The 20,071-nt window shown below is 51.8% G+C and overlaps 3 protein-coding genes across 3 annotated transcripts; 1 reads left to right on the plus strand and 2 right to left on the minus strand.

The window, feature by feature from the left end:
* Positions 1 to 190: 190 nt before the first annotated feature.
* Positions 191 to 3,032, plus strand: DSM5745_03550 (N-alkane-inducible cytochrome P450; the record flags this gene model as incomplete). The annotated part of the gene is made up of 5 exons (XM_026745566.1): positions 191 to 242; positions 332 to 453; positions 514 to 601; positions 1,430 to 2,554; positions 2,608 to 3,032. The coding sequence occupies 5 exons, from the start codon at positions 191 to 193 to the stop codon at positions 3,030 to 3,032; spliced, it is 1,812 nt and encodes a 603-aa protein (XP_026606432.1).
* Positions 3,033 to 3,292: 260 nt separating this feature from the next.
* Positions 3,293 to 4,389, minus strand: DSM5745_03551 (macro domain-containing protein; the record flags this gene model as incomplete). Its single annotated transcript, XM_026745567.1, has 2 exons — positions 3,293 to 3,710; positions 3,758 to 4,389. 2 exons carry the CDS (start codon positions 4,387 to 4,389, stop codon positions 3,293 to 3,295), a joined length of 1,050 nt encoding a protein of 349 aa, XP_026606433.1.
* Positions 4,390 to 10,732: 6,343 nt separating this feature from the next.
* nsdD (GATA-type sexual development transcription factor NsdD) lies at positions 10,733 to 12,271 on the minus strand (the record flags this gene model as incomplete). Its single annotated transcript, XM_026745568.1, has 4 exons — positions 10,733 to 10,942; positions 10,994 to 11,311; positions 11,360 to 12,176; positions 12,240 to 12,271. The coding sequence occupies 4 exons, from the start codon at positions 12,269 to 12,271 to the stop codon at positions 10,733 to 10,735; spliced, it is 1,377 nt and encodes a 458-aa protein (XP_026606434.1).
* Between the last annotated feature and the right edge of the window lie 7,800 nt (positions 12,272 to 20,071).

Here is a 20,071-nt window from a genome sequence, read left to right on the forward strand (position 1 = left end):
GGCCTGGCTGGAGACGCGAAACACGCGTAAAGTGGCACTAAGCCTGTTCCGGACAATTACGATCACATGACTGAACTCACATGACCTCACCGGGAAGCCTGCACCTTCCCCCAAAGAGTTGCAAACCTCAAGCCCCGGCCGACTACTCCCTTGACGATCAATCCCATTCGCACCGCTTCCTTTTCCTAAAATGACCGTCGTTGAGTCGGTAAAGAGCGCCGTCGGGCTGGCTGATACCCAGGGTATGTTTCTCCGCTCAATTGGTGCTCTGGCCGGAACGTCGGAGTGCTTCGTCTTGGAGCTCCGCACAGGATACTGACAGTCGCATTAGCCACCCGCGAGGAGATGTCTGCCGCCCGCCTCCCCCTCCAATACCGTGATTCCTGCGCACACCTGCTCATTCCGCTGAACCGATGCCGACAGCAAGAGTGGTACCTCCCTTGGAAGTGCGAGGTATGGCCTGAGTTCACCCAATCATGTCCGGTCAATTGCTAATGCGGGCCTCTGCTATAGGACGAGAGACATAGCTACGAAAAGTGCCAGTACGAAGAGTTCAAGAAGCGCGTTGCGAAGATGGACGAACTCCGTGCTGCCAAGAACGGTGCGCGAAGCAACTGATACCAACGATACACCAAGATGTCGACATATTGTTCGAGTTACACGAAACAGCGAGTTATGTAAATAGAGATTCAATATCGTTTTCCCATGGATCTACACTTACGTTAGGTGACAACCGGACCTACTACCGTACCTGCACCTGCACTGGACGCTCGATTACGGCTGGCATGCATTGGCTCGATTTATCATTTGCTGGGCTGTCTGGACGCAATTGAGCTCTCGAATAGGTCGTCAACGATAGGTACATTATCGAACCAGTGCCTCTGGGCTAGTGCCCAATGTGAGAGCGTGCGCGCCATGTCGAAGGACATTGATACTCTTGGTACCACCAAATTCTCAATAATGCGATCGGACCTACTCTTTGATTACCGTTTCTATCTTTCGAGCAGCAACGTGTGAGCGTTCTACCATAAACTTCCGCGCAGTAGGGCGTTCAATGGTACCTCTAGCTCGTATACTAAACTCAGATCAATACGGATGGCGAGGACTGCGCTTCCTAGACCAATTCCTCCTTTGGAGAGTCCATTGTTTTATCTCGACCACCAATAATAGGTATTTCAAAATATGGCTTAGAATGCTTATGTTGCTTGTAGAGTGCCGTAGCGCCTGGCTTGCGCTAGATTCACCAACCTGCGGCAGCCACTCGAAGGATCAACTAGCGGAACTACGCTCTGATAGCCATCACCCAGGCCATGTGCGCTTCCACTCGACCCAGGGCTGCCCGATAATGCGGCTGCCTGTCCTATTTTTTTCTTAATTTCAGCCGCAACAAGGCCATCATACGATATCTCAAAGTATACATAAGCTCCAGCACCAAACTCTGTCGTTCAAACCTATATACCGGCTGTGAAGATGCACTTTCTTCTGCTAATTGCTGCACTGGCAATTATTGGCGCGGTGGCCACCAGACGTCTTATCACTGAGCGTCAGTTTAGACGCCAGTATGGCTGCCAGCCCATTGCAAGATCCTATAGCAAAGAGCCCTTCCTGGGTCTCGACACTATCCCCGACACAATCCGCCATGTTAGAAAGCACAAGATCCTTGAACGAGGCTGCGAGATTTTTCGCACCTACGGCAACACCTTCACCCTTAAGGAGCTGCAGCGAAGTGCAATCATGACCATCGAGCCAGAAAATATCAAAGCTATCCTCTCGCTCAAATTCAAGGACTACGGCATCAGTCACCGCCTCGAACCCTTCAAGCCTCTGCTGGGCGAAGGCATTTTCGACACTGACGGCGAGCACTGGGCCTCGTCGCGCGCCCTTATCAGGCCCAGCTTTGCGCGCGACCAAGTAGCCGATTTGACGTCGTTGGAAGGCCTGATCCAGGACCTCTTTGCTCTACTCCCGTGCGATGGGAAGACAGTTGTGGACTTGCAGGACCTCTTTTTCCGGTACACCATTGACTCTGCAACGGACTTTTTGTTTGGACAGTCGGTTGGGACTCTGAAGAAAAGCCAGTCCGAACTTGGATTCGTCGAGGCATTCAATTATGCGCAGAAAGCTGTTATCATGAGAGGCATGCTAGGCCGGTTGAGTATGTTTTACCGTGACCGAAAGGCCGATGATTCCTACCGTATCTGCCGGAATTTCGTCCAGCAGTTCGTCGACGAGGCATTTTACGCAGCCGAGGTGAAAAAAGAACAGACAGGCAAGGAAGAGCCATACCAGGAAGCGAAGCGCCAGAAGCGTATCTTCTCGCATGAGCTGGCATGGCGGACATCTGACAAGCGCCGCGTTCTAGACGAGCTGATGAATGTGCTTCTAGCCGGCCGTGATACAACCGCCAGCCTACTAGGCAATCTGTTTTTCATGCTAGCCAAGAATCCAGCAATCTGGGAGAAACTGCGGAGCGAGGTAGCGTTCCTACAGGGCCGCACACCAACGTACGAGGAGCTGCGCTGCCTAAAATATGTCCAGAGCTGCGTGAATGAGTGTAAGATCCCCTATTAATTCAGTCTCCTCTAGCCTCGCAACTAACCCCCTTAGCCCTCCGCCTCCACCCCGTCGTCCCCCGCAACCAGCGCGAAGCCCTAGTCGACACGGTCCTCCCGCTCGGCGGCGGCAAAGACGGTCTCTCGCCCGTCTTCGTGCCAAAGGGCACGATGGTCTGCTACAATGTCTACGTGATGCACCGCCGAGTGGACTTCTACGGCCCAGACGCAGAGGAGTTCCGACCCGAGCGCTGGATGGACGGCAAACTGCAGCCGCGCTGGGGGTACTTGCCCTTTAACGGCGGCCCGCGAATCTGCATCGGGCAGCGATATGCGCTTACGGAAGTTAGCTATGTGCTTGTTCGGATGGCACAGAAGTTTCGTATCTTGCAGAGTATGGATCCTGGGCCCTGGGAAGAGGCGCTGGCTTTGACGCTTTGTTCGAGGAATGGGGCGAGGGTTTGTCTTACGCCTGCTTAAATGCCCTTTCTATAGCCTAAGGTAAGTGGAGGAGATTATGCATTGGCTAGTTAGTGGAAGGTAATATGTGAGTTGATCTAACGTAGGTTTATCATGCCGCGCACGTAATCTCATGAATAGATGGGTGGCAAATGGCAATTCGCAAGCCCGTAGCGCTCATAACAAGAAAGATTTTGCATCCCCCACCCAAAAAAAAACTTAAAACGCCATGTCAGACATTCATTCATACACTGAACAGGGAAAAGATCATGCATGATAAATCAGTCCTTGCCCAGAAGCCCGTCTGTAGACTGAGAGTGAACCATATCATCGATTATCCCGCTCGACTGTACACTCTGCACATCAGTAGGTGATGAAGGCCGGTCAATCTCGACAGGGTCGGCTTCAAGTGACTCCGCGTAGCGAGCATTCCTAGCCTCGGCTTCTTCTATCGCATCCCACTCGTCTTCGCTCCTCAGCTCCGAGGATACATATGAGGGGCGAGCGTCATGTTCCTTTTCAAGATATGGAGCATTAGTTTTCTGTTTTTTACTTTCTGGCTGACCTTCCATCTTGGGCTCTGCTGTTGGTGCGTCGGGAAGCGAGGCTGCGAGAGCGGCTGGTGATCTAGATATACCTTGGGCATCTTCCTTGCCTGCCTCTGTGTCCTGGGGCTGTTCTGTGGGAGGGAAGAAAAGCCTAGACTTGTCAGTATGCATGAAAGGTGTGAAGTCGTGTCTACTCACGGAATAAACTCCTCATACGCCTTCTGGTCCTTGAACTCAAAGTTGCAGAAGATAACCCGTTCCAGAAGTCCGATGTTTGCCTCTGCTTCCAAGAACTTGCGCGTCTCATCAAGAGCAGCCATGGCAGCGTCTCTCGACGGGTACCCATAAATCCCCGTACTGACTGCGTTGAAGGCAATACTCTTCATCTCATTCTTAACAGCCACCTCAAGACACCGCCGATAGCAGCGCCGCAGCAGTGTTTCCGGTACATCATTGCCTTGCCGCCTCTCGATGCTGTACACCGGTCCGACGGTGTGGATAACTCGCTTGTTGGGTAAATCGTATGCTTTCGTTATCTTGGCATCGCCCGTTTCGCATCCATCCAGTGTCCGGCATTCCTCAAGCAAGTCCGGACCAGCAGCCTTATGAATGGCGTAGTCAACGCCGCCGCCGCCGAGGAGCGAGTTCTTGGCTGCGTTGACGATGCAGTCGACGCCGTCGAGCTTTGTTATGTCATGACGGATGAGCGCCACCGTATCATTGAGAGATTTTGATGGCGATCTCAGCGGTTGAGCATGAGGGACTAGGCGTTGGAGCTTATAGAGTAGCGAAACAGTCGGAATTTCCGCGATAGGTAGGAACTGCGCCATGACGGGAGTGATGTCGGAGTTGATTTACGGGTATTGAAGTTGAGGCCTGCGGTCCAGGTAGGGAGGCTTGTATGCAGTGAGAAATATCCTATATGCTCAAATGTCCAACTCAGGATACTCTATTTGGCTTTAAAACAGTGAATATGATAGAAAATCGAAAGTCTAGGTCATCATCAAGGTAACAAAGGGTGGGGAGTTGGAGCTCCATTTTCGCACGTGAGCATGTTGATAAGAAGCTTATCTACCGGAGAATTGCACGTGACTCTGACAGCGCCAAGATCTAGAATGAGGAAGTCGCGATGCCTTCCATCCATACTTTCCTCTCAGCAACAACCAGGAAGGAGAAGAAGAGGAGGTAGAAGTAGGTACGGAGTACCTCCTCGCAGTATCCTATATGGCACGATGGATATGCTCCGAATATGCCCGTCAGAGCAAATGGATTTTCGGCAAGAGAGGCCGCAGTGGCCATTGAGATCAGCGATCTAGCAAGATCGTGACCCATGATCCCTGCGCGAGAAGACAGTACAATAATCGAAGCTGCACGGACAGATCATATGCATGAGATAATACGGGGCCCTAGTCTACTCCAGAGTACGGAGGAAGACGTACTGTGGCCAGCATTCCAGGCCGGACCAGGCCGGACCAGCCCAGCCTGTTAGGCGACAAGAGCCTCACGTCAAATTCGATAGATCATCACGATCCCCTTCGAGATCTTCAAGTCAAGGCGGACTGCTCCATAACCTCAAAGCTTTGGTTCAACAGATTCATGCGCCGTGACAATTAGCGCCATCGGAATCCAGCTCATCAGATGAAACGCGTCAGCAAAGATCCAGCTGCTAGGGCATGAGGTGCAGTGGTGCACTGGTGCAGTCTTAGCACGGAAATGGATCCCGTACGCGATCTTAGGGGTCGGTCCGAGATGCTCGTATTCTTTGCCTCGCATGCGCTTTGGCCTGTTTCCGGAGAATTATGATGGATATCATACGGTTGCCTGTTTTGCCTTGCGCGCCACTGGAAAAAGAAACGAGATACCTAACAAAGGTACCACCGGCTGACTAGGGATTGTGGTGACAGCTATCAATGCGAGCCTCGAGGATCGAGGTCCACTGTCGCTCTGGATTATTGTAGGAACTAAGATCAATCCTATTCTCTTCGTGCATCACTGCATGCATTGCAGCATTGGGCTATCGTGGCCAGTGCGGCTACATGGAGCATGCCATTTCAGTGCCATATCAGGCTTCAAGCCACGGGGCTATTCCAGGAATCTTACCTGGAAACGAAGCAACGAAAAAAACGGTAACCAAGCGAGATAGCCAATGGAACCGATCCCATTATTCCCATCTAGTCCGGACTAGTCAAGATCCTGTACCACATTGGTGGGTCAGGCTAGATTCTAGGTGCATGCAACCACACATGGATATGCCAGATCGTGATTCCAAATACCCCCTCGGAAGATTTCTAGCCTGCCTCTAAATCACCGATCATTATTCATCAAGGCTCAGATCCAAAGCTTGCGGAGTGGCGATCTCAACCGCCTGAAGGAGGTCTGGCTGAGTGAGAGCGAAGAGACAGCTTGACTCAGTCAGCCTGGTCGAGATTCAAATCAACCCGGAACATAACTCCATAGTAAGCAGCTCTCAGTCGAGTTTCAAACCGAACGATTGGTCTGATGCAGATCTTGCCCTAAGCCAAATGGATTATTGCATTTTCGCCCACATCCACCGGTCACTGCATTCCATGTGGAAGAGCGAAGCATCCTGGGCAAACAAACGATCGAGATTCAGATCCTGGATTCGCGCGTGGAGACGATGAGAAGAGATAGAATTATAGAAATCGTCGACGTCAATAGAGTGAGCACCAGCAACAATCTCTTGGACTTCTGCTCCAACCAAGTAGGTGAAATGGTAGAAGACTGACGATCACTGGATTGGCGTTAGCCGTGAACTTGATCTACACTTTTGCCTGTGAAGACTGGCAAACCCCGGGTTCTGGGCACGGGATACCAACAGCTGCAGGAATTAATATTATTCGATTTGATGAGATGATGATAGGTAAGATAAGGTTTGTTATGTCCTAACTGATATCTCCGGGTTCCTTGCACTGCCACTGACTCTGTAGATCTACAGCCACGGGTCGGTAATGGCTCCCCAACAAGCCTTTGTTGAACAACTGTAAGAAAGTGAGACTGAGACCTCAGACCTCAGACCCAGGGTTCGCTTGGTTGGAACTACTCTCTCTGTATGAGATCGGGATTCGCAATTGCCCCCACTCGTCTCCGGCGCATCCGGCCAGCCCCATATCAGAGATCTGTGCCTGTGAAAATTCATCGGGCCCGTGAGCCATGACCCCTGTTTCCTCTCTTGGAGCCCTGGAGCTCACTACTACTACTGCATGGTGCATGGTGCATCTAATGCAGACAATAAGGCATCTTTGCATGCAGACAACAGCCCTGAACAATACCTCTCGGATCCGTCTCTACAAGCCTACACATGAAGCTATTCAAGATCCCCTCGTGTTCGTATTATAGTATCAATTTTCAGGCACGGCAAAGCCATCCACGAGCCATAAGTTATAAGTCCCCGCGCAGCATCCATCAACCCATATACTTTCGTGATCTTGACTCGCTACAGAAACAAAATAAACTGGGCCCTGTTTGAAAATTTCAAATCATGCGACCACTTTACAACAGATCTGCATGCTGCATTCTGCATTCCGCTAGACTGCGATCCGTCCGTCCCGCTTGAGATTCAGACTAAGATAGGCTATGGTTTAGGTAGTGGGGTTGACCGATGGACTCGATCGGCGGTGCAGTTCTTCAGAGTCAGAGTCAGAAATCAGAATCGACATGTCTTGAATCGAGCGGTCTGACACGTTCACCTCGCCATACCATAACGATATCCCTCACAGCATCAGACATCACAGGGTTGTCTTCTGGATGAACCAGCTTCAGCCAAAATCCCTGAACAACCATTGCTCTGTGTAACGAGCCAAGCCAACTCAAAAACAAAGTTATGGCTGCACTGACAATGGCACCAACGCTGCGCGTGCAACACACCGTTCCGAACCGAAGGTGAAGCAAGGCTAGACCTGAGTATAGTCTGAATGACGCAGATAAGCCGGGCGGCATTGAAATAGTTGCCTTAGCAGGCAATTTATCTTCCGTGCTCATTCTTCATTGCCGGGAATGAAGATAACAGCGTGTCTCTGTCGCACTTGGTTAAGCCACAGCCATCATCGCAATGCAGCGCAGTGCAGTCAGCAGGTTTGTTTCTACATGTCTTGCTCTGCTCGACCCATGAGATACTCCGAATCCCATTCTTCATCCCGGAATCCTCTTCCTTTTACTCCGTGGGTATCGATAAATGCTTTCGTGGATCGTGATCCTGCTACGGAGAGGGATGTGTGTTAAGGTAAGCGGGCTGAGCTGCGCGCCCGGGCCATCGAAACTCCCGTCAAACTTATCAGATGAACTGCGGAGTATACTTGCAACAATTAGGGTTTCGGTACTCCAGCAGGAGCAGGAGGGTAACACCATGAGTCCATGACTCAACCCCAAACACCCCAAGAGCTCTCTAGAGTCTATTTACTACTTCTGTACAATGTTGAGAGAAGACCGCGCTTTCACCGCTACTGTCCGACACAGTCCATTTGACTGAATCGGAATCTGCACTCGGACAAAGTGAGGCATCCCAAACATACGCGGCATCGGGCATCCTTATTCCTCGGAATCCTCGCCAACCACATCCCCGTCACCGTGCAAGGATGATCCCTGTAGGGTTCATGTTACACGCCAATGGCCATGCAGATGCAGACAACCCCAACAGGCTACAGCCCGTGCATGCTCCATCCAGCCAAGTAATGTCATGCGTAATATAACCGCGAACTGCACCGCTTTGTTTGAAACGCAAGCCAGGTAATTTGAAAACCACAACAAAGACGAACGCCCGATCGGGATCAGGATCAGGATCAGGATCTGAATCGCATCTTGAATCGCGAATCTGGTGCAGGAGGCTGCGCGCTATCGCCCAATGCGGCTTAACCTGGATCTCCCATCCGGCTGAGTCAGCGTTGAACGAACGCATCCGAGGTTCAGAATCAGAGAATTAGTGGAGAGCAAATCCGATCGGCGCTCCGTCATACCCATCATTGTCAACGGGGACTCTGTATAGCTTCAAGCTTCATCGACCTGCTGAATGACATGGCATATCTGAGTTCAGAAGTATATATACTCGTGGCTGACCCGCCCACGGTCATGGCAAACTCAATCCAGTATAAGCCGGGCGAGTGCCGGGCGCTGGCCAGTGGGAAATAGAGGAAGAATTAGGGGTAAATCACCCGGGAACCATTTCGTACGACGCCGAAAGAGGGAAAGGATGGTGGTTATCCATTCTTTATGCTTTGATTCAGCCTGGACTCCTGGAGTCGTCTCAAGGCTACCGAATTTCGGTACAGCACTTGAGAGATAGTTGAACTTTGTCGACTCGGGGCTCTCCAAGTCGAAGTCGACTATGTAACTCTACTCCTTAGCCTCGGAGGTGAGAAGCCTAACGACGAGTTCCGCTCCTCACCGCTGCTAAAGCCTAAGTCCGAGCCAGAGCCCGGCAGATTGGGTCGGCCGATCGCATGGGGCTCCTGGGCTGTCAGTGTCTGGCTATAAGTTATAACTTATGTCTAGTGGTCACGCCGTCGCGATAGTGTATCGGAATCCTAGTCGAGTCTCGACTATTGAGGAGCGGAGTCGACCTATACGTATCCCGATTCCCAGCTCCACGGCGTAACCCAATTATCAGACCACGTCATTCCAATCTCATTCCCGCCCAGTGGAAAATAGTTCCTGGACCATTGGTAGAAGGGGACAGAAGCCATCCCCAGCCCCGACTCTCACCCCCGGCCGATTCTCGGGCTGCGGTGGACTGTCTTAGCCGTGCTGCTGTAGACTAGATAAGCGACTGCCGCAAGCGAAGGATGAGAGTTCGACTTCGATCGCGATCCATTATTGTTCTGAAGGCGATCGTTCCCTGCTAGTAGTCTAGCGCGTTCACGACCCTGGAGGTGGTGGCCCTGGTGGGTAACGCTTTGTAATGGGATGGAGATTGGAGACATGACACGGCAGAGGACGGACGGATGGTCCAAGCGAGGGCAGGCAGCAATCAGAATTTGGAATCCTCAAGGTGAACTTGTCGAGTGTCAGTCTGTGAAGGGGAATGCCCATGTGACTTATAGCATCAAGTGGCCTGATGCTCTGCCACAGAGAAGCATAAGTCAACATTTAGAAATTAGAATGGCATTCAGAACCCCATAAGCCAGATTAGATCAGATCAGATCGCAATCCAGATCCAGTTCTTATTCCGGTATGGTTGCCTTACCCAGTATAGCCCAAGCCAAGTCCAAGCCCAGCACTAACAACGCCTCATGCAAAGCAGCTGCGGCCATCATGCCATGATGCCGATGCGACCCGACAAGATACGATGCGATGCGATGCGAATCGATCAGATGAGATGAGATGAGATCTGAATCTGATCATATCCCACAGACCACTCGGCAGTTGGACGGCGTCGCAAGTCCCTTGATTGGCAGCACGATTCGATAGTCTGCGCACTAAGAGCGACTCGAACCTTGAACTCGAACCGATCCGGGACCACTCGGTAATGAGTTCCCGGCCAATGACGCAAGTCCACGACAAGAGCAGGAGACTGGAGTCTGGAGTCTGAGGCCGGACTCCACCGGGGAATGAAGTATGGAATGCTGATGCTATTTGCTGGCTGGTCTGCAGCCTGCCCGTTCAGACTTCAGTCCAAGTTCCAACTGTTACCTGTAAGGTGAAACCTGGAAAGCCCAGTCAGTGCCGTCATGCTCCTCAGGGACTGGACTGGACTCACTGGAGCGTACCGTGGAAGCTGCCAATAATCCAAGTTTTGGCCACGCGCTGCTGCCGATCAAGAGCCCGCCTGCTCCTCGGTCTTTCATTCCAAATCCACGGGTTTCAGCTTCCAGAACCAGGGTCCAGCCCGATCTCGGGGGGGTTGGAATCGTGGATCTTCGCCCGGTCCATGGCGATCTTGCGCCTTTTCTGTACTAAAAATTCGATAAGGATGATCCGATCGCGCTACATGGCGCAGACATGATTGTACTAGAAACAAAGTCTATACAGGATGCCTTTTCCCACAACATCAAGGGGTATTACGCAGTAATTCCACAGACAAACGGAAAACATGAGGGTTGCATGCCATTCCCATCCCATGAAGAAGACAGCCGCGCTTCCAGAATCAGCTCGCACAAACGCCCAACTCGTCTAAGACCAACTCCCTTTTCTAACGCCTCGTAATTATATAATGCTAGCGTGTTAATGACTCCGCGGTGAGACGGAGTCGATGGTTTTAGGTTTGAGGTTCGACCCCAACCCTGCCGCCTGTTTGGCGCCCATTTTGCGGGTCAGCTTTGCGTAGTGTAAACCGCACGCGTTGCAGAGAGTCCGCGCGCCATCGGGGCCGCGGCGCCATTCCGGCGTTTCCGCACGGTTGCAACTATGGCATCGTCCGGGAGGAGCAGCTTTCTGTTGTCGAGTTAGTAAGCATAAAACAAAAGGTTTGGCTCTGAAACATACGCCTCGTCGTTTCTTCGAGTCAGGCCCAAACCCGCCGCTGTTCTTGAACTCCTCCTGGTACATCGCCATCCGGTCATCATCGTGGCCAAACTTGAACGCTTTTCGCTGTGCCATCTGCTCAGCCATGGCATGCTCTTGATTGTATATTGCAGCTCTTACGCGCATCAGAGCGTCGTAATTCCGCCGCTGAATGTTGATCATCTCTTCCACCTCGTGAAGCGAAGGCAAAGCTCCCATCACAGGCCCAGAACGAGACTGGTGTGCTTTGTTTGCATAGTGACGTGAGAAGTCTAATGTCCGGGTGTTTAAGTCAACCATCTATGAGATTTAGCAATTGAGATACGTCAGAATTCCAAGGTTAAATACCTCAGTCAGTGATGACTCGATATCATAGACATCAAGGTGGCGCTTTGCAGAGTCGTTCTGGTGACCGAAAGGCCCTGGAATCCCGCTTTTCACTTCGTAAGGCCGCGATTCGTATGCTGCAGCCGGATACACAGGCGCTCCGGGTGGAGGTTGCGACTGGAATGGATAAGGTTGTGAGAAACCGCTATACCCGCTAGGCGAGGCAACGCTCCCTGCTGATGGTGGAGCATTGTAGTCATATGCTGGCCCCGTCTGCGAACCATTTATCGAAGTAATTCCAGTGCTTGCACTTTGCGTCGGCGATTTCCCTGAGCTGATTGAGTGGAGAGAAGCATTCCTCGAGTCGGTCGTATTCAATGATGCTAAACTTGAACGTGACGGCTCGGTCTGTAGTTGTGGCTGGTGTGATAGTGATGATTCGCGGAGGAAGGAGCTTCCATTTGAAAACGGATTAGGCGGACCTGATGGCCCTTCCCCACTCGAACGTCCGACAAAGTTAGAGGAGAGGTGATGCGGAGGTGGCGCACTGTTGGGTTGCTGAGGAGGTGCGGAGGTTGGAGCGGGGTATGGTAGAGGATTGTCGTTTCCTAACGCTTCATGTATAGATGGAAGTGACTGCCGTGGCGCTTTCTCTTTCTCATCCTCCGCACGTCGTGGTTCCGGTGGCGAGATATATCCGGGTCCAGCGCTTGTTGGCGTCGTCGAGTATGAGAACGGTAGAGGGTTATTCGGATACATTGCTGTCGGACTGACGAGAGGAGCAGGAGATGTGGCGGGACCTCTAGATCCTAGAAAACCAATAGCAGGGAGATGATCCCTTGACAAAGTCAGCCTATTCACTCCGTGCGAGTTTCCGACTGCAACTGCAAACTCAACATACCTATGCCTGTGTGCAGCCTCTAGCGAGCCCATAACGCAGTAATCCGACGTTGCCAAGCGACGAATGGTACTCGAGATCGTTCCCAGATAACCCCTGGTATTCACAGAAGCGAAGAGTCGAAGTTGATAAGTTTTCGAAAAATTGCAGAGTTGTGGTAGCAGAAAAGCAACCCTGAAACAATGCAAGAGTGACGAACGGCTGACCCACACCCGGTGGAGGATACAGATACCAATTAAATCAAGATAGAGTTGAAAAAAATTAGAGAAGAATGTAAATGGTGCCACTGGTTCGACCAGGTTAATCTGGAGGTGGTGGCTATATCGGACGAAATGCGAAACCTTGTCGGGCACAGGGAATCTTCGGTCCTTCTCTGGGTTGGCCGAGGAAGCTGGATTAGGACAGTGATTGGCGAAACGCTAACAGGAAAAGTGGCGTCCAAAGACTAGGCACCTGCAATCGGGTCTATATGAACCGAAGTTGTCGGGGACTGTGACCTTGGTTGGCGATGTCGAAAAACGTACGGGACGCACCCGCAGCGTGCAGAGAACAGATCAGATCGGAACAGCGCTATTTGCGAGTCGAACCACCCTCTGCCCGAGCCGATTCGGGAATATCAACAATCAGCCTTTCCGCCTCTGACGCGGCGGTTGATTTGACAATGTTAGGTTTGCGGACGGCGGAAATACGGCGAAAGGCGCAAGGGATGGAGGTGAATGCGTCGCGTGGAAGGGGCGGCGTTCCTTGTCAGACTTGGAAGCTGAACCTCTCTGCAAGTAACAGGCGAAGAAGAATGTGTCGTGACGAATAATATGACAAGGCGCAAAATCTCCTAAGTATCAGAAGCCGAGAGAGCGAGAGACGGTAGTGTATACAGCGCCGAAAGGTGGTCAAGATCCGAAGAGGGGCGAGCGAGGATCAAGGATAGGGAGCGACGCCGCGGATAAGGTGTTTCGGAAGAGTAGATGGGAGAGCAGGCGGGAGGTAATAGGTCTTTCTGCTACCTCCTCTCGGAGTGCAAGGACGAGAAAGAGGCGAGAGAAGAGGGAGGGAAGAAGAGGTAGATGAAGAAGTGGGAGGAAGCCAAGATGGCGGCGACAATAAGATTAAGAGGAAGTGTCAACAGCGATGGGACTACTACTACTACGGACTGGTATTATAACGGGATGGCTGATCCTCAAAAAAACATTATTCGGAATTCGAAAATCGAATCGAAAAATAAAAAGAATTAAAAAATAAAAGATCAGGCTAAAGGGCGATTACCAAAACCGCCACAGTCAGGCCCGCACACGCGCGCGCAAGACTAAGAGATCTGGGAGGGCAAGGGAAGGCAAGCCCAAACATCGGGCCAGGAGGCAGCGAAAAGCAAAAAAGGAAAAAAAAAGAATAATAAAAAAGGAAAAAGAAAAGGGAAGAGACAGCCAGACAGAGTGGACGATCAGATCAGCTTAAAGTTACGGCGAATTACAAAAGCTTTACAGGCTGCGAACTGCGGATCGTCGAGGACTGTGGAGAGCCTTCAAGTATTATTGTGGTGGAGCCAGCACTAGGGCGCTGTCCCTGAGTCTGCAGTCTTGCGAATCGTCAGTAACTACCGAGGCACGATAGAGAGCAGGTTCATGGGACGGAGTGTAGATTTACCTACAGTAGTCGCAGTAAAGAGTCGTCGTGCCGGATCGTGGGTTTTACTATACTAGTAGTATACGCTAATCGCGTCTTCATCTCAGATCCGACCCGATGAGAACAAGATCTCAGAGTCAGCTGGCAACCGGGCTGGAACGCCTCATCTGAAGCCCTGGTTTGAAACAAAACGATTGATATGCTGTACTCTGTAGACACATGTGGACAGGATAGTCAACGCGATAGTGTGATGCTATACACGCATCGCCCCAGGATCATCGATCGCACGCTACTCAATAGAGTCAATGGACCTCTATCAAGAAAGGCGAAGATAGACAGAGAGAGACCAAACTAGCTCCCAGTCGAGGAAAAACAAAGGACGCTGGGAACGTGGTGAGAATGACTATGGGAGGGAGTCACGGGTACCGTCATCCGGAGTAGAGCCTCCCAATTCCTCACAGCATCTACTCCGCACCATCCTTGACTTGCTTCCACCCTGAAGAAACAATCGCACCGAGCAGCCTGCTGAATCAAGCTGATCGCCCGCTGCAGAATCACAGACATCATCCAGCCGTTGGAATCGCGACTGGAGGGGATCCGACCACCCATCTGCTGTGCGGTGCAACCACTCAAAGCCCACTGCAGTCTGCAGCCACCGATCGTTCCTATTGAATACGGAGATAGTCTCCTTCTGACTCTCATGGATTATTGAGGCCAATCTCTGAATCTGACTCCCCCGCTTTGCTCTTCGAGATCTCGGGCGCACCCGCCTTCTGGCACCTGCCACTCGTCCATCATTCTTCAGTCCTCGCCTCTCAGTCGTCCATCTCGTTATCTCCAGCAGCCCGTCAGGACTCAGTTCCTTGTGCCCCGGGCCGTCGCTTTTCATCCATGGCCGTGGCCTGAAGAAAAAGCACATACTTTACGGCTGTGCGCCCTCGACGCAGAGAAATGACTGCGTCCACCGGTCAGACACTGAGCATTGCCTTTTCCGGCTTCGTGCGCGACTCCAATGTGTGCAAAGTATGCACCCCCACCTGGTCGAATACGTGGTGCGTGCTCCTACAGTCAGTCTATAGAGGGATCTTCTATCTTATTAGCGACTCAAGCTGATAGTCTACTGGTTTCTTAGCTATCTCCAAATGAGCCCCGAATTTCAGACAGCGCAGCCTTGATCTGTCGATTGTCAAGCTAGCTGAGGCTGATCACCATAACGGTCCCGTCAGGTTTTCGACATTTGACCGGCCTATCAGACGAGCGAACCGGATGTGATCCATCACTTCGTCAGGTTCGACCGTCAACTCTCAACGGTTTTTGACGTGTGACGAAATATTCTCCTACGCTACGGAGTACTCGGAGTAGATACTGGGGCTAAGCATGGAGCATCTGCCCAGCCTCCAAAATGCGCCCGGCGCCCGTGCTGTTCGATCGCACCAGTTCGCCAACACAACCCCTCGAGTTCCATCGTGATTAAGTCTCCTGTGGTCCGCTCGCTGAGACCGGGTTAAAGTTCCGTAAGAGTCAAAAGTGATCGGGAGAAATTCATGCTGGAATATAAAGTTTTGAGACAGTGTCCTGCGTATCTCCTGCGGCCAATCTCCTTGGAGCCGGGTGTGCCTTTCCCTCTGCAAAGTTTGACAGACGGCATGTCGCTCGGCGCCACTTTCCTGCATTCTACGGAGTAGTCGCTTCTGACTAGTGCCTACTAAACACTAGTAGATGGTCCCAGATCGTCGAGTCCCTCAGATATCGATGCAGCGATGGACATTCGATGCTTGAGTTATTCTTTATTTGCGGATGGCACTTAACGAGTCAACGGCAAGAGCTCACTCCGCGCCGTTGGACAGTGGCTTACGAGCGGCCGCCGGCCGAGTGCCCTTGAGCCGGTTGCCAAGGGCCCATGGGATTTCCAATCCAGCCATATATTACACCGTATGCCATGTTAAGTCCCCCATGTGGGGTCATGGCTCTGGGTAACACGCTTGTCAGATCTCGCGACGACAGCGGCGCAGGCCGTACAACCCCGTTGGAGGACAAGTCCAACAGCCCATGCTCATCACAATTCACAAACGCTGATATCATTTTTGGGGTGTCGAGGTCTCTCAGATTCCTTCCCCTTCGGCCGAGTCCAAAATGGCGCCAGCGATGACACTGGAGCTCGGAAGACTAACCCAAGAAGACCAACCGTACGTACCATGATACTAATAGTAATACGTGCGATCCAGGTGTGATACTCCTTATTTCTCGCGATCAGCGATCTGGAGTTTTTAACCCCTTCCATAGAACAAAGGATAGGCACCGTGGATGCCTTTGTTTTACGGAACTCTACGGAGTAGCCTCTAGGAGCTCGGAAAGCATGTGACTATCGAATCGGAACCGCGGATTCTACAAGAAACTATCCTCTCTGCATGCAGATGCAGATTCTCTGACTTCTTACATCATCATGAGGATGAAGTTTCGAGAGTACCCCGTACAAAGTGACATTGTGCCAGGAGCATTCGTTCTCTGGGGATATGACGCCAGCTGAATCGGGGCTACTCTGCCCCCCTAGCACAAAGAAGTGCACAGACAGCATGGACCTACGCAGACTTGACAGTAGTCTCGATCTAACGGTCGCGCGAATCGTGACGGGGCCAATTAGACTTTGTGAGAAGCGTTCTCCGTCAAGATCTTGCCGAATCATACGTTACACAGATATTGATTAGGTTGAGTTTCCGCATCAGAACCCAGTCCATCATATCGCCGGCGCATCTCGTTGCCGCCGGCGGTCCTTCGAGAGTGATCGATCCAATACTCGCAGGCTCGACACGGGCTCTGGACATATCTAGAATGAAGGTGATGGCCTCAAGGTAATTGGTCGCTTACAAGCTGGGAAACAAGCTGCCGCACCGTCCAGATCTTCCAGAGTAGTCCGTGTACCTCAACTTTCACTTTGCGAAGCTTTACTTACCGCAGTGATACTGCCCGTGTGCCAAGGATTCGTACTATACTCCGGAGTAAGCCATCTGACAGGTCCAGATCCTGGGAAGTGAGATGGCTCTGAGCTTGGGGTATCTAGGTATTGCGGCAATCGCAGGCTGCGCAGCTGAGCATCGTATGTCTGGTAGATTCCTGTCATATGAACTTGCCGACTATCTCCAGCCAGACTAGCCCTAGGCGGCGACTCGATGCAAGATTCAAGAGTTGAAAATACCACCCAGAGCTGATTGCAGTAAAGGGACGATGCCCTTTCCAATAAGGGATACAAGCTACCGAGTATACTGCCCTCAACCACGTACGTGCTATTGACTGTGCTGCCCGTTGTATGCCGGCCCAGATCTGCTCTCAAATGACGAACGATATAGAGAAGATGTCCGACCATGAATTCCTCTACAGGAGCCAGGACCTGCGGGAGCATGCGGAATAAACAGGATATGATCTATACACTCCTGATACTCCGGGCTCGGGTTCCCTTCCCTGATCGATGATGGGCTATCAGAAATGGGGTATGCCAGGCCCATGACTCGATCGAGGCCTCGATTCAAGCGTCATATTCTTTAGGAGGCAGCCCGTCCGACCCGTCGGACTGGATCCCGGGCTCAAAAACACAGAGCTGCAAAGACAGAGGAGTCGTGTCCGGGATAGCGATGTCATCACAGCCTGGTCAACTGCCAAACCGTCAAAGACGTGGAAGTGGAACCAGCAAGGCCCGGTTTTAGGATCGCTCAACGGTGATCAGATAATTGCCCGCACAGATCAGGAAAAGCGTGACGGCGCGTCGACTAATGCGGCAAGAGCTAAAATGTGATCGTAATTTTCCGACGCTGATCAGCATATGTTGAGAGTAGATGGAGATTGAGGCAACCGCAAAATCACTACATCTGCGTCACGAACTCGAACACCCGGAAACCAGTTCTTCACGACAATGTCTCCATACCAATTCAAAGAGCTCCGAAGTTCCGAACCAGTCATGTCGACGTTGCATAACACACCGGAACTGGCTATGGAGACACCAAAACGGTTCCCGGAAACAAGCGCTCTGAGTCTGTACAATACTGCGAAATCTCAGATGTACGGGCTACCCCTGCAGCTTGGGCGACTCATGCGGTTCTGCTTCCGAAAGCCCTATTCTTTTGCGTTGGCGGCTTGACTTCAACGGTAATTCACCGCAGTCAGGTAATATCTCCGTGCCAACATCATTTCCCCTCCAGGCTAAACAACGGTGGCAAATGGAGGATCTCAGGAACGAAGATCATTCACCATCCGGGGCGATGGATCGAGCTACTATGGTGTAGCGCGAGGGGAGATATTCGAGACCTTCTGGACCTGGAAGACCGGAGGCTAGAAGATGAGTTTGCCGGATGAATCAATCATTATGTGTGGGACTTCCTCCACTAAAGTCTCCGGCGCCTTGCCCTCAAAGGGAAGTTTGACATCAAGAAAGCGGGACACGAAGAATGGAAATGGGCCTGAAGCCACTGGAGTAAGGGATCGGGCAATCTACTGCAGGCGGACTGATCGAGAACTGCACCGGCAATACACCCTCTGCGCAGAGTACGTACGCATCCTGAGTCCTGACATGTCCTTGCAGTGAGAGCGATAACAAGGAAACTTATCACATGTGAGATATATCCTATCTGATGCCCTCCAGCTAAGGCGTTATTCGCCGTGCATTGGATCAGTACATGTCGCGTACAGACGTCGTGTATACTGACTCTGAGTCGCATCACCCCTCATTCCTCAAACTCTGAAGTAAGTTTCAGGGTTGGCCGTCCTCCCCCTTACCTCTGCCTTGAGTTCGTCCCGCCCTCAGCGAACTGAAGAATGGTGGATATTGGAGGAAATCACGGTCTACGTACCTTCCTACTAGAGCCATACCAGGGCTCCGCCTGTGTGTAGACATCCCGGAACCTGCGGTTTCCGTTCCTCCGCCTCGATGAGAACAATGTCTCCAGGAGCACCAAACCAAGCCCGTTGAAATCGCAGGCTGAACGGAGGATATTCAACTACCATCCATGTGAAGTGGGCATTTCTTATCGGTTTGTCCCGTACCAAGATTTGGCGTGACCGGAGAAACCTGGACCGATTTGACGAATCTGACTCAGGCTCGATGCCAACAGACGCCGTTGTGGAGCTAGTACTGAGCTAGTCGTTCCTGCGGCGTGGTTGACAGGTTGACAGGTCGACATCGTGCAGTCATGATTCCCGGTCCGATCGAAGGGCGCATCAACTAATCGTCGCCCTCGATAGCCTCGATCAGGTCTGTGCCATCTTCCAAGCCTGGATGAGCACTCTATTATACTTTGTGAGCTATTAACTGTCCTCGTTGCAGGCTCTATCAGTCCAGATTTTGAGAAGTCGACCTCGTCTCATTAGGACGGGACGGAAGGCACGGATACAAAGTATAGGATAGCTCCACCAGGCACCGTCTCGCGCTCGCTCAAAAGGGTCATGATGAAGAAAGCAATCAACGTCACCATCCACGCACTTCAGGTGAGGGTAAGTGGCAACCGGCCCCCAGCAAGCAAGGCCAGCACGATCTCTTGGGATGGGGCGTCGCCCCCTTCCCTCTTCCCTCAACGGTCATCCTGCATGGAACCTGCTAGGACACCCAATCCCCATTCGAGTTTCCGGGCCGTTGAGAGTTCCCCACTGCATCTATCATCTATGGACCCCGAGTGTGGCTCCGGAATCCGATCCACTTGCGCGTGGTCAGGAGTTGAAGGGGGGAACCAGGTGGCGCTAGCTTCGCAGGATTCGTCCCGTTGTCAGTTGCCGTTCGAGCCGTGAGAGGACGGCGAGGTATGCATCAGACGGTATCGTATCTCTATCGTTACTGGCATGAGTATTACTTACATGCAAGGAGCTACTTTATAAAGAGTTGTCAACAACGCCAGCAAGCAATATATCGGCAACATGGAAAAAAGTGACCGACCACAGCGACTGAAGCCTGGGTTGTAGGTGTTTCACCGCTACCTGTCATACAACCCGCGTGGCTGGGAAGGAATCATAGCGTCGCCGTCAAGTCCCGTTCTAGAAACCACTACTCCTTACGGCGTAGTAGTAGTGACCTGAGTGACGGTTTTCCAGCACGGTACCAGGACTCAGGACGCAAATGGTGGGGACATGGAGTGGGTTTTGGACTCAGATCCCTTTCCAGAACAGAGTAAGAGCGCTCTATCTCCACGTCAGATGGAGCCGTGCCTCTAGACATAACGTTCGACGGAGAATAACGG

Source organism: Aspergillus mulundensis (genome assembly GCF_003369625.1).
Source record: "Aspergillus mulundensis strain DSM 5745 chromosome Unknown scaffold_2, whole genome shotgun sequence".
NCBI classification, from domain to species: domain Eukaryota; kingdom Fungi; phylum Ascomycota; class Eurotiomycetes; order Eurotiales; family Aspergillaceae; genus Aspergillus; species Aspergillus mulundensis.